The sequence below is a fragment of the Bemisia tabaci genome, chromosome 7 (assembly GCF_918797505.1).
Source record: "Bemisia tabaci chromosome 7, PGI_BMITA_v3".
Classification (NCBI taxonomy): domain Eukaryota; kingdom Metazoa; phylum Arthropoda; class Insecta; order Hemiptera; family Aleyrodidae; genus Bemisia; species Bemisia tabaci.
In genome coordinates this window covers 34,022,488-34,038,005 of record NC_092799.1, presented here as the reverse complement: position 1 = coordinate 34,038,005, position 15,518 = coordinate 34,022,488, and the positions used below count along the sequence as shown (strand labels likewise).

The following is a 15,518-nucleotide window of genomic DNA, read 5'->3' as shown; positions in this document are numbered from 1 at the left end:
AGGGTTTTAGAAACCTTACGTACTTTCGGGGATGCAATGAAAGAGTAGTATAAGACTCTAAGATGTATTTTACACCCAGGGAAATGTATAGAAGATTTTATTTCGAACAATTAAAAATAAAAATAAAAATTCAAAATAAAAAAAATGTAGAAATAAAAGAACATTATTTTCGTCCTCTTGGCAACACAGCACCGCTGGAAACAGTCAAAATCAAAACAAACAACATCAAAATATAACCTAAAAAACTTTTGCAATCTGTTTGGAAAATAATTTTCAGCAGTGTTGTGTTTTTACCACGAATTCAGGTACCCATACTCCGAAAGTTTTAGACAGAAACTTTATAAATTGATAGCACAATTCTGTGTCGACTTCCTAATGTCATATTTTCCATCTGGAGAGAACATGTGGACATCAGAACGAAAAAGACAGTAAGCAGCTGTGGGTGTTGATGTTCCTAATTTGCACATTATAACTTGTAGGCGTTTCTCGTTTATTTTATATTGATTTTCGTGTTCCAAATTTGTCTACAACTCTCAGAAGGCCCTCTGGAATCTGGCACTATCGTTCGTAATTTCTGACGAGGTAAGTGGCTGCAGGACACCAAATTATGTATCTGTGATGAAACCCATTCAACCATTACCAATGCATTACCTCAAATAATAAATGCATTAATTGTTTTTTTCATCTCATTTTCCTTCAGATTCAATTTGTCAGAAGTCCATCAAGGAATTAAAATTTTGTGGAGGATTCATAGACATTACATACGTAAATTACCTAAAGTAGAAGAGTGTGAAGAAGTTAGCCATTCTGCATAGCAAAATATGTTTCAAAATCAGCTAACCCAAGAAAAGATTAGCCCAATTATAGGAGTGCGGAGGGAGTTCCATTTTTTAGCTGCCAATCAGCCTGAGTAAGGAAGTTTAACCTCGTGTGCAAAGCAGTAAAATTCAATTTTTCATCCCGAATGGAATACCCTTAAATAGTTCTGACGATTTTTGTATTAATTGCCCCATGTAAAAAAGTTGCTCAACCTTTAATTAAATAACTGTTTCTCTCTTCACTATTCAGCATTGCAAGTGGAAATGCTTTTTGAAGATCTTTAACCTCTGTCAAGGAATTTATTCTCAATGGAGCCGACGAAAGGAAGCCAGAGCGGTGGAACCATTGATAAAGAAGCTGCAAACAAACTCATCGAGGATTTAAATGTAAGTTCCTTTCTTCTCTGCAGGTACCTTACTAATTGCCTCATGAATCAGTGAATTTCTGTAAAACCCCTGACTATCTGGTCCAAAGACATAAAGACGGAGCACTCGTTTCTAATAACACTGGGAAGAAGTGAAGCTGCCCTGGCGCTCTGTATGTGTGTGAGTGTGTAAGTAAGCGCGGGAATTCCTGGCAGCAAACACAAATTTGATTTGAACCTGTCCTTTTAATTTTTGCTCATTTCTTGCTCTAAAATCGTTTTAAATGCCTACAATGAGCAAATCAGTAATGTTGGGACGGCGACTTTTTATGATTAACCTACTTTGGCTGGGTAACAAGCGAGGATTTCAGACAAAGTTAGTTTTTCTGTTGCTCATGGTGGTCCTGCCGGTCCAAACAGGCGTTACAGTCCTAGATGATTGTTACTCCCAAATGAGATTAATCGGTCAATGATGGACCAAAAAATAATCTGAAGTTTAAGAAATATATGTGAGTAAGCAAATTTGCGCAAAAATCAACCCAGAATACTTTATTTATGCTATTTTATTCTGTTGCCGCTCTTTATTTGAATTTCAAACAAAGTAGTCAGATAAAAAGAGAAAAATGAAGTAAATACATGCAATGAAAAATATATGAATATGACATAGGTATATATTTATGAAACAATGAACTTTAAAACAAAACCTAACATGATCTTTAAAGTGAAGTAAAGTAAAACACCCATGAACTTAAAAATGTCCTGACTAAATAATTCTTCAGCAAGTCTCCTCTCTTTCATAACCTTCACATCTCTTGAATCTCATGCTTAAATGATTCCTGAGCTTATCTACTGATTTAGTCAACCAAACCTTCTTTTTATATTGCAGAAAGCAGTTACCGATTTGTATGAATTTGAAGAAAATTATTTTACGAATCATCCAATATCAGATGCACCCAAAAAAACTGACCATGTCCAAGAAAAACTCAACGAGACTCTCTCAAGGCTGAAATCAGAGTTTGATCAATTAAAAGGTAAGTTTTATTGTACTTATTTGGTGTTACATAGAAGATGCTCTTCTAATTTAAGTAATTTTAAGAGAAGAAGTTCCCAAAGTGATTTTATAACTCCTCAAAATAATGCTGAGTGTTATTGTTTAGAAAATTCTGAACCTTTCGGTCATACATTTCTGACTTCCACCTGCCTTTGACAGTACCTATATCGGTATTCCATAATTAATTTTAATGCATTCACATTGGTTCTTTGATGAATGAAAATATAAATTTATACTTCCCTTTGGAAATAAAAATTTACTCCAATTAAAATCATCCAAGGTACGGCATGTAAGACTTGAGTTATTCACTCTTAAGTCGGTGACTGATATCAGTGCAATGATTGGACAAAGGAACTTGATCATTTTTTTTTTTTGAATTATTGTTATGCTGTCAACTTGCGTAATGAACTTACGCGACTCAAGAGCCCTATCTCTATGTGTCCAATAGAATTTTCCTAACAGTATGCACTTTCCTTGTTGAGATCGTATTGCTAATGCGCTTTAAATTGAGTGATCTAGTGATAACATTTGGCTGTGAAATACTGATAGCCAAAGTTGAAAAATGCGCACATCAGAGTGTGATGTTGTAAGTCAGCACTCACTTTTTTTATTACTTAAAACAAAACTAACTGACAGTTTCAACTGAAATTTCCTGCGAATTTCCTCCACTCACTAAAAAAATATTACACAGAATTGCAAGGAAACATTTTGATTATTTTGCCTTGAAAAAAGAAAAATATAATCAAAGATGTCTAAACATTGCAATGGGGACATGCGTTTTTGTCATCGATTTAAATTCTGTTTGTTTGGTACTGTTAAAGATTTTCCAGAGTGCGAAGTGCGAGCTCAGTGTTACTACCTTCTAGGACGAGCACTGAATATACATCCTGCTTTCAATCCTGAGGCAGAGGAAGCTTTATCAAAAGCAATCAAGTTAGATCCAAGTCTGGTGAATGCCTGGAACGAGTTGGGTGAGTGTTTTTGGAAGAAGAATGACATGGAAGAGGCAAAAAATTGTTTCAATGGAGCTCTTAAACGGGTAAGTTTCTTTGTTTAGCTTTTTATTTCCCTTGTTACCTTGTTGAATGGTCCATTCGAGCATTTTGATATCTTCTACTGATGACAGTTGTAATGGTGTTATAGTTGTCAACATTGAAAAATAGACCATGAAAAATACGTCTTGGAGATCTCATTGAAATTTTAGTTAGTGAAACAATGCGTCTCTAGCAATTAGGTACATTAAGAATTTTTCAAAAAGAAAGAGATTGAGTCGATTTCATGGAGTTTCAAAAACCTTCATCAGTCAATTTTTCCTTATTTTTAGTTGTCGAAATCAACCTAAAAGCTCTTGCTCATCACTGACTATGCTGAGAATGAGAATCCATTTTCATTTAAAGTTGGTCACGATAGCTAGAAGCGAAACTTTCCCTGTTAGTTCGCACTCAGTATTATTGAGTTTTTTCAAATAGTGCTGTCTTTGTATGTTTTTTCAGAGTCATAACAAAGTTTCATTACGTAACTTATCTATGATATCTCGGCAAGAGGCAGCTAAGTCGACGAAGGAGTGTAAAGAGAAAATTGATATCGGTGTACAATATGCTAAGGATGCCCTGAGCTTGGATCCATGCGATGGATTATCTTGGTCTGTTTTGGGCAATGCACATCTGTCAGCATTTTTCAGTATTCAACAAAACCCTAGAACTTTGAAACAAGCCATGTCAGCATATTACCAAGCTGTAAGTTTGTCTTTTTTTGGGTTCTCTCCTCTCCCGAGGTCTTAATTTTTTTGTATTCAAGTTTACAGGAAGTTGACAGTATCTGTAGAACAGAATAATAGGCAATGTGTTGTTTGCATCGCCTGAAAATATGTCTTTCCATTTCTGAATTCCTAAAAAAAACTTAGGTGAAAGAACTCTTTGCAAACCATTTCCTCTAATCTCTTTAAAAATGTACGTACAAGATCGTTATCAAATTTCACAAATAAGCTAAAAACCCTAAAATATTTTCTATCAGCACAAGTAAATGGTACATCATGAGAATCAAATTTCACAAATAAGGTTCTAAAATCCCTCAAAATGTTTCCTTGGGGCACAAGTAAATGGTACATCATGAAAATAGTAGATTTGAACAAAACTGTACAGAGGCAGGAGATTGAATCAAGGAAAAAGTTTATATCTCATCGGTGAATAGGTCTGTAGCACGCAAGAGATATAAACTGATTAGTTTTTCTAAGAAGAAATTCGCTTAAATATCACGTTGGGAGCATCAAGAAAGTCTGAAATCCATTCCTTAGCCTGCAGTCTGCGTAGTTTGTAACACGCTTATCAAATTTTCCGCGTATGCGGGCAGTTTTTCTTGGTGGCCGGTAGTCAGGTTTGCCCGGAGAGATATCTGACCTGAATCATCAAACAATCATGTGAACTGTTATAAGCTCGTCTTGCATAAGATTTCAATCGATTCGAAGCTTTGGTTTTTGCAACATTAAGAAAGAATTTAATTAAAGAAATTTTTAAAATTAAGGAAACAAACACTTCAAAACCATTGAAATCAAACAAAAGAAAAAGTTAGTGAAATTGATTGTTTACTCGGGTCAGTTTTTTTTTACTCTTCTGTCTGTGCAAACCTGGTTGGCGGTGACTGAGAAAAACTGCTGGCAAATGCAGGAATCTTGAACGACGTTTTACAAATTAAGCAGATTGCGCACTGAGGAATGAATTTCAGACTTTTTTGACGTGCTCAACGTGACGTTCGTAAGATTTAACTTGAATAGAGTATTTGTTTTTGGATGTACCTCTTGGGTGCAGCAGACCCATCATCAAGGAACATATGCTGAACGAATTTTTCAAAATTGTAAGATGTCTCCTCAGATTGGATGCTACTATTACATATTCCCACAGAAAGTGGTATCTCACCCCTAAACCAACAAAAAGTGGTAGTGGAGTACTTCTTTTCATAATTCGAGGTTGCTTATTGAATTGATACATTAAGTTGGAAATAAGCACATTTACTTCTCAGTTCTTATGAAAACTGTCTCCTCATTTTCATCATATATTATCATATGTTATATATTTAATTCTTTCTCCTTTTGTAGGAAAAGGATCCTGTGGCCCAGAATAAATCAGATCTGCACTATAACAAAGGAGTTGTAAGTGAAATTAGTTGCTAACTTTCTATGATCAATATTTTCCTCATGGTCAAGAAACCTCATCTTTTAAGCACTAAAAATGAAACCCGTTTGAAATGATATTACTAATGGGCTCTGCCTACTCTGGACAGCTCTGCTGTCATAGCCTGGTAAAGGGAATTTCGTTTGCTGAGTGGCTAAACTCAGCTAGAGTCTTGCTACGTCAACTTGACAGTAGGCATTGGATGGGTTGGGTTTTGATTAGCTTCTTCTCCCTTTAGTAATGCTTTCTGAACTTTTTAATGAACTTTTTTGTTTTTTCACGTAATTTTACATCAGAAAAACTTTACTATAACATGGCAAAAATTCCTTGACACTGTCCCATTGTATTGATAAATGAATACTACTGAGATGAACTACAACGCTAATGGGCTATCTGTAACTTGCAGGCTTTGAAGTATGAAGAGGAATATAAGGAAGCCTTAGAATCATTTGAACGTGCTAAAAATCTTGAGCCTTCATGGGAATTACCTGGTCTCAAGCAAGAGCAGTTATTGAAGTACTTAACCAACACTCAAATCCTAGTCAATCAGCACGGCCGGTTGAAAGCCAAGAAGCTTGCATCATTGCAAAATGTAAGTACTCACATCGCTAATTTTTCATCATGAAGAAAATGTGTTAAAAATAATTTAAAGAGTTTTCTTTGCAATTTTTGTTTTTTAAAACATTACATGATATTCTGGAAACATCCTAAAATCTTTGTACACATCTTCAATTTACTTTTTTTGATTAAAAAAAAAAAAAAAAAAAAAAAAAACAACCAAATCTGGACAATTGAAAAAGTATTCTCCTACTTCTATTAAATGTATTATCTTTAAAAAATGGGGCACACCATAGCTGGGTGCAGGGCAGGCATGTCCTAAAAATGCACTCCAGTGTGATTAAAATTTTTTAATCAATTAAAAGATTGTGAAACTTTATTGCTTTTAAGCAAAATTCCGGATGTGTTCCTTCTGTGATACAAATAATCTATTTAATTAATGTACAAAATAAAATTATATGTAAGACCTCTTTCATGACTAAAATATGCACTCTCTCAAAAATGTTTCCACACTTAACAGCAAACCTTGATGTGTAGGTAAATAAGTTTTCTAGCTCAGTCCTTTGAGCAGAACAACTTTTGCTAGTATTTTTCACCTCAAGCTAGAAATGAATTTCTGATGAAGGCTTATTAATATTTGGGAAATTAGTCGGTAAGCATAGTTAGCATTAAAGTATGTTGCCTATTTACAGCATTCAGCACTTGAATAATTTCTTTGTTTGACCCATTGTGCAACCACAGGAGTTAAAGCGGCTTTTACTCAGCTGAAAGTGGCTTTTGTCCAAGTGAAGCAAATTTTTCCTGCACACTAAGGTTCCTCATAACATCTGTAATTACTATCAGTATCAATTCATTTAATTTATTTTTTTATGTTTAGACGCTTGACGAAAAATCTTTAGGACCCTACGCAGGTGGAAATTTTACAAGTGCCAGCGGTACGTCAGTAACTCTTACCAGTATTCCTTTCTCGAAGCTGAAAGAAGGTGTCAACTCAGAGAAAGTCATTCTTGGATTTGTTGTTTGCTCTATTCATGATGACGATTCAGTTCCATTGTAAGTGTGCTTTTTTATATCATTTATTCGTGGTGTTTGGAAACCACCTATTTAGGTATACGACACTGCAGATTTCCTGTCTTTCTCTGAAGGATACACCAAGAATTTAAATATCTTTTGAGATAGGTTGAAATAGATTTGTAAATCTTCCCGTTTGGAAGTGAAAAAAAAACTAATGTAATCAGAACAACTAACAAACCTTTAAAGTTGAAAGGGACACACAAAATACTATTAAACCCCACTGCACCAATCACAGATACCAGCGTTACACTGAGGAGCAATGCCAAGTATGACAATAAGCCAACCCTTGAGCCAGTTGGCTCTATATATCTCTAAAGAAACAATTAAGATTCCTAAGTTTTGTGACTTTTTGAGGTTTGCCCACTTGCAGCAAAAAAGCTGCTCAAGAAATCAAGCTGAAAATTTGCATAAAGATATGTACTTCAGGTCTGAAGGAAGCAGCTTTTTGATGGCAGTTGTTTTTACATTTACCATCATCAGAGCTATGATAATTTCATAACATTAAAAGAGACCAGTATTGCCTTTAATTTTTCTATGGTTTTTTAATATTTACCCGAGTTAGGAAAAATACATAGAGAATCAACCTAAAATGTGATTCGAGAATTCTTCAGGTTTCAAAGAAGTGTCTTCTTGGTGGCTAATGTTTCTGAATGAATTGATCTTAAAGAGAGATATGATGTTTTGAAAGAATAAAATCTGATAAATTTTGCCGATTTCTATAAATTAAAATTTATGATAGGTTTTATGTTGTTAATAAAACACAAAACAGTGTAGCCTTGAGGTGCAATTTCTCTGACAATTCCCTCCCCCACAGTGTAAAAATCAGCGAAGCTCTCTGAGGTAGCTGCGCTGATTTTTACACAAAGTAGTATTCCTGCAAGAAAAGAGTAGCACCATTTCAAAAGAGATCCTCTCATGCCTAGCCTTTCTGGCACACAGATTAGCAAATTAATAGGTGATTTATTTTCTTTTGAAGTATTACTCTGTGAAGTTGTATCAAATAAATATCTCAAAGCATCAGACATTGTTTCATTAAAATTGGAAGACTGTAAGCAGAATCAGTCTATCTATAATTTAATGGTGCCTAAGTTCCTTTATTGTTTTATCTATTCAATTGAAAATTGAGTACGGCAGTGCTGTGAAACTTCCTGAGAATTTCTTCTAAAAGATGGTACACTCCTAAAATTTTGAGGCAGATTTTTGTTTTGTTATCTGTCAGAAAAATAAGGTATTAAGGAATGTAGTTAATTTTGGCAGTGTTAAATTAGTCTGTGCTTAATGACCGTGTCTCAATCCCTCTAATTTTTTATTTTTCTCACATTGTTCTCAGTTCCTTTTGTTTGACTGATGAGGAAAAAACCACTATTGTTGTTACCGTGTACAATCTAGCTCAAGGAAAGGGTGTCATTATTGGAGATACCGTTGCCATTCCAGAACCTTTCGTCACTTTCAATGATTTCAGTTTCCAAGATAAGGTAAGGCACGTTTTCCTGACTCCTTTATTGGCAATGCTTTTCCAGAAGGACAAAAATCGCCTTAGCGTGCAATCCTTGTGTGTGGCTTCTTGTCTTCAGTAAATTTTTGATGAAAATAGTTTATTTATTTATTTTTGAAAAGAGTTAATGAAAAACAAACTGCCAAAAAGGCTAATTTTTGAAATTTTTTGGCTCAACACTAACAAGTGACCTCTTGCCAAAGTAAATTAAATCTTGATTCAAAAAAAAAAAAAAAAAAAAAAAAAAATAATCTGTGCACCAAAGAAATCGCAGCACTCCTTTTAGCCGTTTAGGCTTGAATTAAATGGAGCTCTTGCATGGGGCAGGAATTTGTGATTTAAGTACTTTTCCTCTTGTAAAATTTTGCTAGAGCCCCTCTGAGACAAACTTTCAAGCTCCAAAAAAACTCTTAAAGTTAAGGTCGTAATGGAAGGGATTTATCACACTATGCTGAGAGTCTACCTCTGTGTCCAGTATCTAGTCAAACCATCCAGGCTCAGATACAGGCAGCAGGGTTACCACGGTTCCAGCCTCAGAGTCCCCAAACAAAGTGGCAACCCTGCTAATGTATTTGTTCCCCATCTGTGGATGGATAGTTTGACTGAATACAGAGGTAGACTCTTAGTGTAGCATGGGTTGAAGTAGAAATAAAGTAAATGTAGTTTTTTAGCTTCTCTATCATATGAAACGTTCAGAAAGCTTCAGAAGCGTTCAGAAGAAGAATGATCAGGAATTGTATTAAATGAGGGTGACCTGCGTCTACCCACTTTTTTTATTGTTAAAAAATGGATTTGGTCGTATTATAAGTCCTGAGGAGCCCTTATAGCATATTTTTAAATGATTCTTCCTGTTGGAAAATTTTGTAGTGATGGAAAACCAATTAAGTTCAAAATCATTGGAAAAATAACTTAAAGATTTTTGTTTTTTCGTTTTTCCAGAAATTTCAATTCACCAGCGTTCGGATAGATAATCCACTTGTAATGGTTGTCAATGGAAAGAAAGTGAAAAAAGATCAACTAGCTAGCACTCAACTATCTGTGTTCAAAGTGATTCAGTGACTGAACATTCACCTGTTTCTCTCATAATTCTGTATCTAACTCACTTTCGGCCTCAGCAAGATCAACTCAGTAATTCTACTCAGTTCATAATTTTTTTTGAGAAGTACAATACTTAATTAAAGTTGCATTGTCATTGAAACCCATGGCTCTAAACAAACCTAATGAAAGGTACTATCAAGATAGGCTCCACCTGTTTTTCTTTTCCACTCTTTTCTTTGATCGTCATCATGCCCCGTCATCAGCAACCGTTATGAACCTGATATTTATCACGTAATTTAGTGAAACGTTTACTCTGTATCAAATTATTTTACTTACTTAAAATAGCCGTTCCAGGTGTATAACGCAAGTCTTTTTCAGACATGGTATGATTTGGTTAAAACATTCTTCTGTCTGTTGAAGGGTGAGGTGTGAAAACAGCCCTCAGTAATCTGCTTTGTTAAAAATTAACTAATGTATCCCAAGTGCAAGTATTCTTTTCTATTATTCAACATACATCTCCTCTTTAACAAAGGCTCTAACCGTATAACCAAAGGAAACATTTATTTTCTTGAGTACCTAACATGTAATTCAACATTTTATACTTTAAATGTATTTGTCTCAAAACGGGAATTCTGCATGGGCATAGATATTAAAATTCAGCTGCCCCCTCAATTTTACTGTATGAAATTTATGTTTACCTATTAAACTTTTTCCTCAAGAAGAAAGCAAAGGGGTACTTTTAGATAAGTAAATTTCTTAGTATGTTCATTCCATGAATGAACGTTCATTGCTTTTTTATAGTCATATGTATACTTTTTTTTATAAAATTAACCAAAATTAATACATCAAATTCTTACTTTTTGAAAATTTTCTTCTTACTGTTTTACATCAATGCATCAGACTTGATCTGCCCAAATGCTTTGTTATTCTGCCACCACAAATTTTAGACAGAGAACCCTCGAGGCAAGTGATTAGCTTCCTTCATCTTTGAGCTGGATCTTCAAGCTAAAATCTTTCTTAAAGCTGTGCCTCGAAGATCAGGTCCTCTATCTCAGTACTTTCTTAAAATGGTCCTCCAGCTTGTTAGTTGGTATCAGTATTGAGCTTGTGGATTGTAGTTGCGGAACCCAAACTATGTTGTTTTAATTACTTTCCAACTCTCTTTTGACCTTCATCTAGTTTGGAAAAAGGTCTTTAAGCACAAGCAGCGACGATATATTTTAGACACCCCTGATTGCTGTCCACTCTAAAGTGTATTAGTCATGTTAGGAAGTTTACATTCATTGCCTTATGATAATCAAAATGTTGAGCAATTGGTTTTAAGCAAAGCGAATCGAATTTTCCAAAACTCGCCTTGCAAAACGATCACCCAACATTTGGACGGAGTTAAACAGAAAGGAACCAAGCCACATCGAGATCGAACCGAGAAAAAGAGGTTTAGAGTTTGGCTCCTGCATAAGACTCAATGTAAAAGATAAACTTCAAGTTCAATTTCTGCAAAATTTGCTCCAGCAAAAACTTTGAATTTTTGGCGATAGATAGTAGAGGAGTGGTTGAGTTCAAAACCACTCATAACTCAATTTTTTCCAAAATGTGGGTTGGTTCCTTTCTGCTTAACTCAGTCCATTTATCTGCCATCATCAGGCGAGTAGGTATGCTTAACAAGTTGCCTATCGATCATGATTAGGTGAAAAATAGAGTCGAGCTTCGAACTTAACTTTCACTTCACCTAATTGGATTTCTGAAGTTGTCAGTGTGAAATTTCTAAGATAAATAATGTCTCTCGTACGGCATAGGGAAAAAAGAAATTTGGTTAATTTCGTTGCTTGGCTGACGTAAGGGCGTAACTACACATTCAGATGAGCCCAGAAAAGGATTGAATTCATGGAGGACAGGGTTCATTGCAGAGTGTAGTTACGCCCTTGTGTCAGGCGACGATTAAACCCAACGTTCTCATTGATCCAACTCTCGGGCTGTGTAACTTTTCGATTCAATAACAGTTGACGGCTGCGATAGAATTGCGTGTATGCCCCCTTTTTGACTTTTTGAAGATGCAAAGGATTGTGCAAATTTTTCTGGTACAAAAAACTCACATGTTTGCGCGAATATTCAATTTTCATCGAGAAAGCGTTAATCTGGCAACTTTGGTAGTTTTTGGTAGATAACTACATCGCGGAAGACTGTTATTTCCCTCCTCACTTACGGAAATTTCTCTCTTCGATGGATAACCTTCGCATCACACATGGCCCAGACAGCTTTCACAGACATTTAAAAAGTAAACTAGAGGCCTGTGGCCGCTACGCGGCCGCCAGTCACTGAGAAAAACTACACGTAAAAAATCGTAGAACAATCATGTCCAAGTTTTTTAAGAAATGGATGGATTCAAAACCCGACGGGTGCACCCGAATAAAAGCGTATATTTATCTCTGATTGCAACGATAAGCACCACTTTCATGTTTTATTTTTAATACATGTTTTCAAAAAGCTACACACAGTTTTTCTGAAAAGTTTCGACGAATTTGCCTGAATGAGCTCAAATAAAATTATTGAAAATTTCGACGCGTTATTTTCGTTCGTTCCATTTTCTTCTTATGTACCCCCCCCCCCCCCCCAAAAAAAAAAAAAAAAAAAAAAAATCATCCGAGTTTCTGAATCGTTACAATGAAGATACATATTTTCCCTTTAATCGTAGTAAAAACCGGAGTAGTAAGTCAAAATGATGACAGACAGTCCTACGGCATTCCTACAGTCTTGTAGGTGCTTTGCGTTTCACGCCAATTGACCGATTGCACTGCGTTTGGCGCAATGCGAGAAGTATTCATGCAGTCTTGTAGGCGCGAATATGGGCTTTACGCCGACCGTACTGTTTGGCGCGATTACTCGCACTCGCGCTAGAATACCCTGGTAAAAATTGGCGATACGAGCTGCGTTTCAAAATACCATAGGAGTTCTTAAAGCCGACTGAAGAAGGCGATAGAAAATCATATAGCTGGCTGTGGAAAAAATCATACGGCCGGGCTACACGAAGCTATAAAAAATTATAAGCCGGGCTATAGTTCCTATCGCCGGGCTTTACACTTTATCGCCTGGTTGTTGCTTTTTCGCCATCGGCCATAAAAGGCTATAAGAAATTATGTAGAAATTCGTGTGCTTTGTGAATCCTTAAGTTTGTACGGAATCACCTTAATATTTACAAAACGCACATTATATTTTCGTTTACTACGTATTTTTTTTTCACCAATTAAAATGAGAATAATCCATACAGAGCGTGCAAAAATTTCAAAGTCATGAGTTGAAAAACGCTGACTTTACGAGATTAGATATTAGAGCCTAACACAGAGCGGAGCGGCGGCGCACTGGCGCCTACAAACCTAACAGGGATACTTCACGCATTGCGCAATGCGTGAAGTATCCCTGTTAGGTTTGCAGGCGCCAATGTGCGTTTTGCGCTGGCTGCCCGCCCGCCGCGCCGCAGCGTACCACGGCGCTTGAAGCAACTATTTCACACCAGAGGTATTGCACAGTATCATACGAAATTGAGGGCGCTCCAACATATTGGGAATGACAGGCATCCTTCAAAAGTACAGAGCTTTCCTCGCAAAATAAATCAAGATACTACGGCCAAAAAAGAGAGCAGTAGTCCAAAAACTCACTAAGTCCTAGCATCCGTAATTAGTAACGTTTAGCATACACTTTATCGCCAGGCTTTTGCTTAATCGCCATCGGCTGTAAAAGACTATGAGAAATTGCGTTGCCGGCTATAGAAGCTATTGGAGATCTTACAGCCGGCTGTAGGTCTATGGTATTTTGGAACACAGATTCTACTGCCAATTTTTACCAGGGTAATCGCGACATCGAGGAATAGCGCTTAAAAAGATATGTTGTGTTTCGGCGCCGTAGGAGCAATCCAACGTTGTCTCGTTTCTCCTGATTAAATATTTTTCCTGAAAAAAGTTAGGAAAGTTTTTTATATCCACGACAATTACCTATTCAATCTTTTCACTTCATTTATCACCAGAAGGTAACACATCGATGACTTTTTAAGTGACCCAAACTAGCGTTAACATAAAAAAGCGTCTTTATCTTCTCACTGTTTCCTGTTTTGCCAAATTTCTACCTTAAATTAACTTCATTTTAATTTCGCGCATTCCTGTAGCAGGTTGACGTTTCTATTCGCGGAATCGTCGTATATTTTCTTAGACCTTTCGCGCTATCCGGGATTACCGAATTTATTGCATACATTTTAAGCACTCGAAGACCTCGGGGAAAATTTAAGGGGGCGAAAGTGCTCGCTGAAAACATTGTAAGTACGTGAGAGAGAGTGCGTCATTATAGAACGGTCATACATATGTTTTTTAAACAATCATTTGCATAAAGTCCGTAACCTTTGGAGGATGCTAGCGACTAGCCCTCTTAGAATTTTACTGCCCCTTCATCGCCCCTCTCAAATTAGTCAACGGCCATGCTGAAGGCATTTATCCAGATAATATTTTGCTAAACCTTTTTCGCAGAGGACACTTTTTTCGCAAATGCTGCAAGATTCCTGTAATGGACACAAGGGAGTAAATAGTCTGAATGAGCTATAATACCGGAAGTTGACTGACAAACATGAAGCACAAATTCCAAAAATTGGTCCAGTATTTAGTGCTTCAATTGTGCTTGACTGTTCTTCAAGTTTCAGCTCATACCTGCAAAGGGCTAAAAAACTGCTAGCCAACAAAATGGTAACTGGCCCAAAAACAGTTGTTTTTTAACTTTTGCGGAGAACCATTGATGCAAACAATTGTGCCGCGCGGCTAGCATTTAGTGCTTCAATTGTTCTTTCGATATCCGAAGAGATTTTTGAAATCCGGGCAACCGTTCCCTAGCTGTCAGAATGCCGTGGTTCTTGATCTATTGACCTGCCAACGACCTTCGCTCCCAAGTTTTTCCTATCGGCACGAGAGTAATCGGCAGGCAGCCCAGACTTGGCACTAATTTCCCCTCCTTTTTTGCAGGATCAAGGTTGAGCTGCTCCCGCAGACTTCTCGCTTGACAATGGGCTTACACCACGTCGAGAAGTTAATGTTTCTTCAAGAGGGATTTAAAACTTGAGCCTAAACCTCGGGGTAAGCAACACGCCATGCACGCTGAACTTCTTGAGGAATCCGGGATCCGGGTGGCAGAGCCTTAAAGTCTAAGAAGCTAGATTAAGTTCACTGACAGGCTTGTTACTCAAAACTTAACTCATTCTAATCCGGGACTCAACTTCCGGTGCCTTTCCCTCACGGATTTGCCAACCCAAGACGGAGAGGGACTTCCCCAGTCTTTCTCCACCTTTTCTTTTTTAAAATAGACTAGGGGGCTGTGCCCCGAATCGCCGAATCGTCGAAATCGCCCGTTGACGATTAATGAGCTAATAATTTTAATTGAGTAATAAAACGATGTTTCAAAGAAAAGTTTCCCGTCAAACAATATTCTTGATGACTTTCCCCTTTTTCTTAATTTTGATTCCTTTTTTGGAAGTCGACCTTGACACGGCCATATATAGCGGTCCATGACGAAACAAAATCCTCTAAAAGTAAAGACACACTCTATTAGGACTGCATTTTGCAATTTGGAACTATGAATTCTGGCTCATCTAAAAAAACACCTATGTGCACAGGGAAACTAATGGCATATACGTTGTTTTTAAACCGGGCCGAAATTTATGGTTCCAAATTGCAAAATGTAGTCCAATTTTGAACTCTGACCTTTGAACTCCCCTTCCTCACTCCTGCTCATCGACCGTCTTACTCCCCTTCCTCACGCCCGTCCATCGAACGTCTTAAAAATTATTTTATTAGAATAGAGAGGATGTTTTTCAAAACTAAGACACTTGGACTGCATTTTGCAATGGACCACTAGATAAGGTACGAATTTCAGCATTCTGATGCATGTTTCTTAACCAAAATGTTACTTAAAACACGATGC

The 15,518-nt window shown here is 36.7% G+C and overlaps 1 protein-coding gene across 1 annotated transcript; it reads left to right on the top strand.

The window, feature by feature from the left end:
* Window positions 1-227: 227 nt before the first annotated feature.
* LOC109031416 (tetratricopeptide repeat protein 5) lies at window positions 228-10,433 on the top strand. The gene is made up of 10 exons (XM_019042908.2): window positions 228-582; window positions 1,069-1,205; window positions 2,070-2,214; window positions 3,056-3,273; window positions 3,728-3,970; window positions 5,326-5,379; window positions 5,808-5,993; window positions 6,837-7,012; window positions 8,364-8,508; window positions 9,468-10,433. Exons 2-10 carry the CDS (start codon window positions 1,128-1,130, stop codon window positions 9,585-9,587), a joined length of 1,365 nt encoding a protein of 454 aa, XP_018898453.2. The 5' UTR covers window positions 228-582; window positions 1,069-1,127; the 3' UTR covers window positions 9,588-10,433.
* Window positions 10,434-15,518: the final 5,085 nt, after the last annotated feature.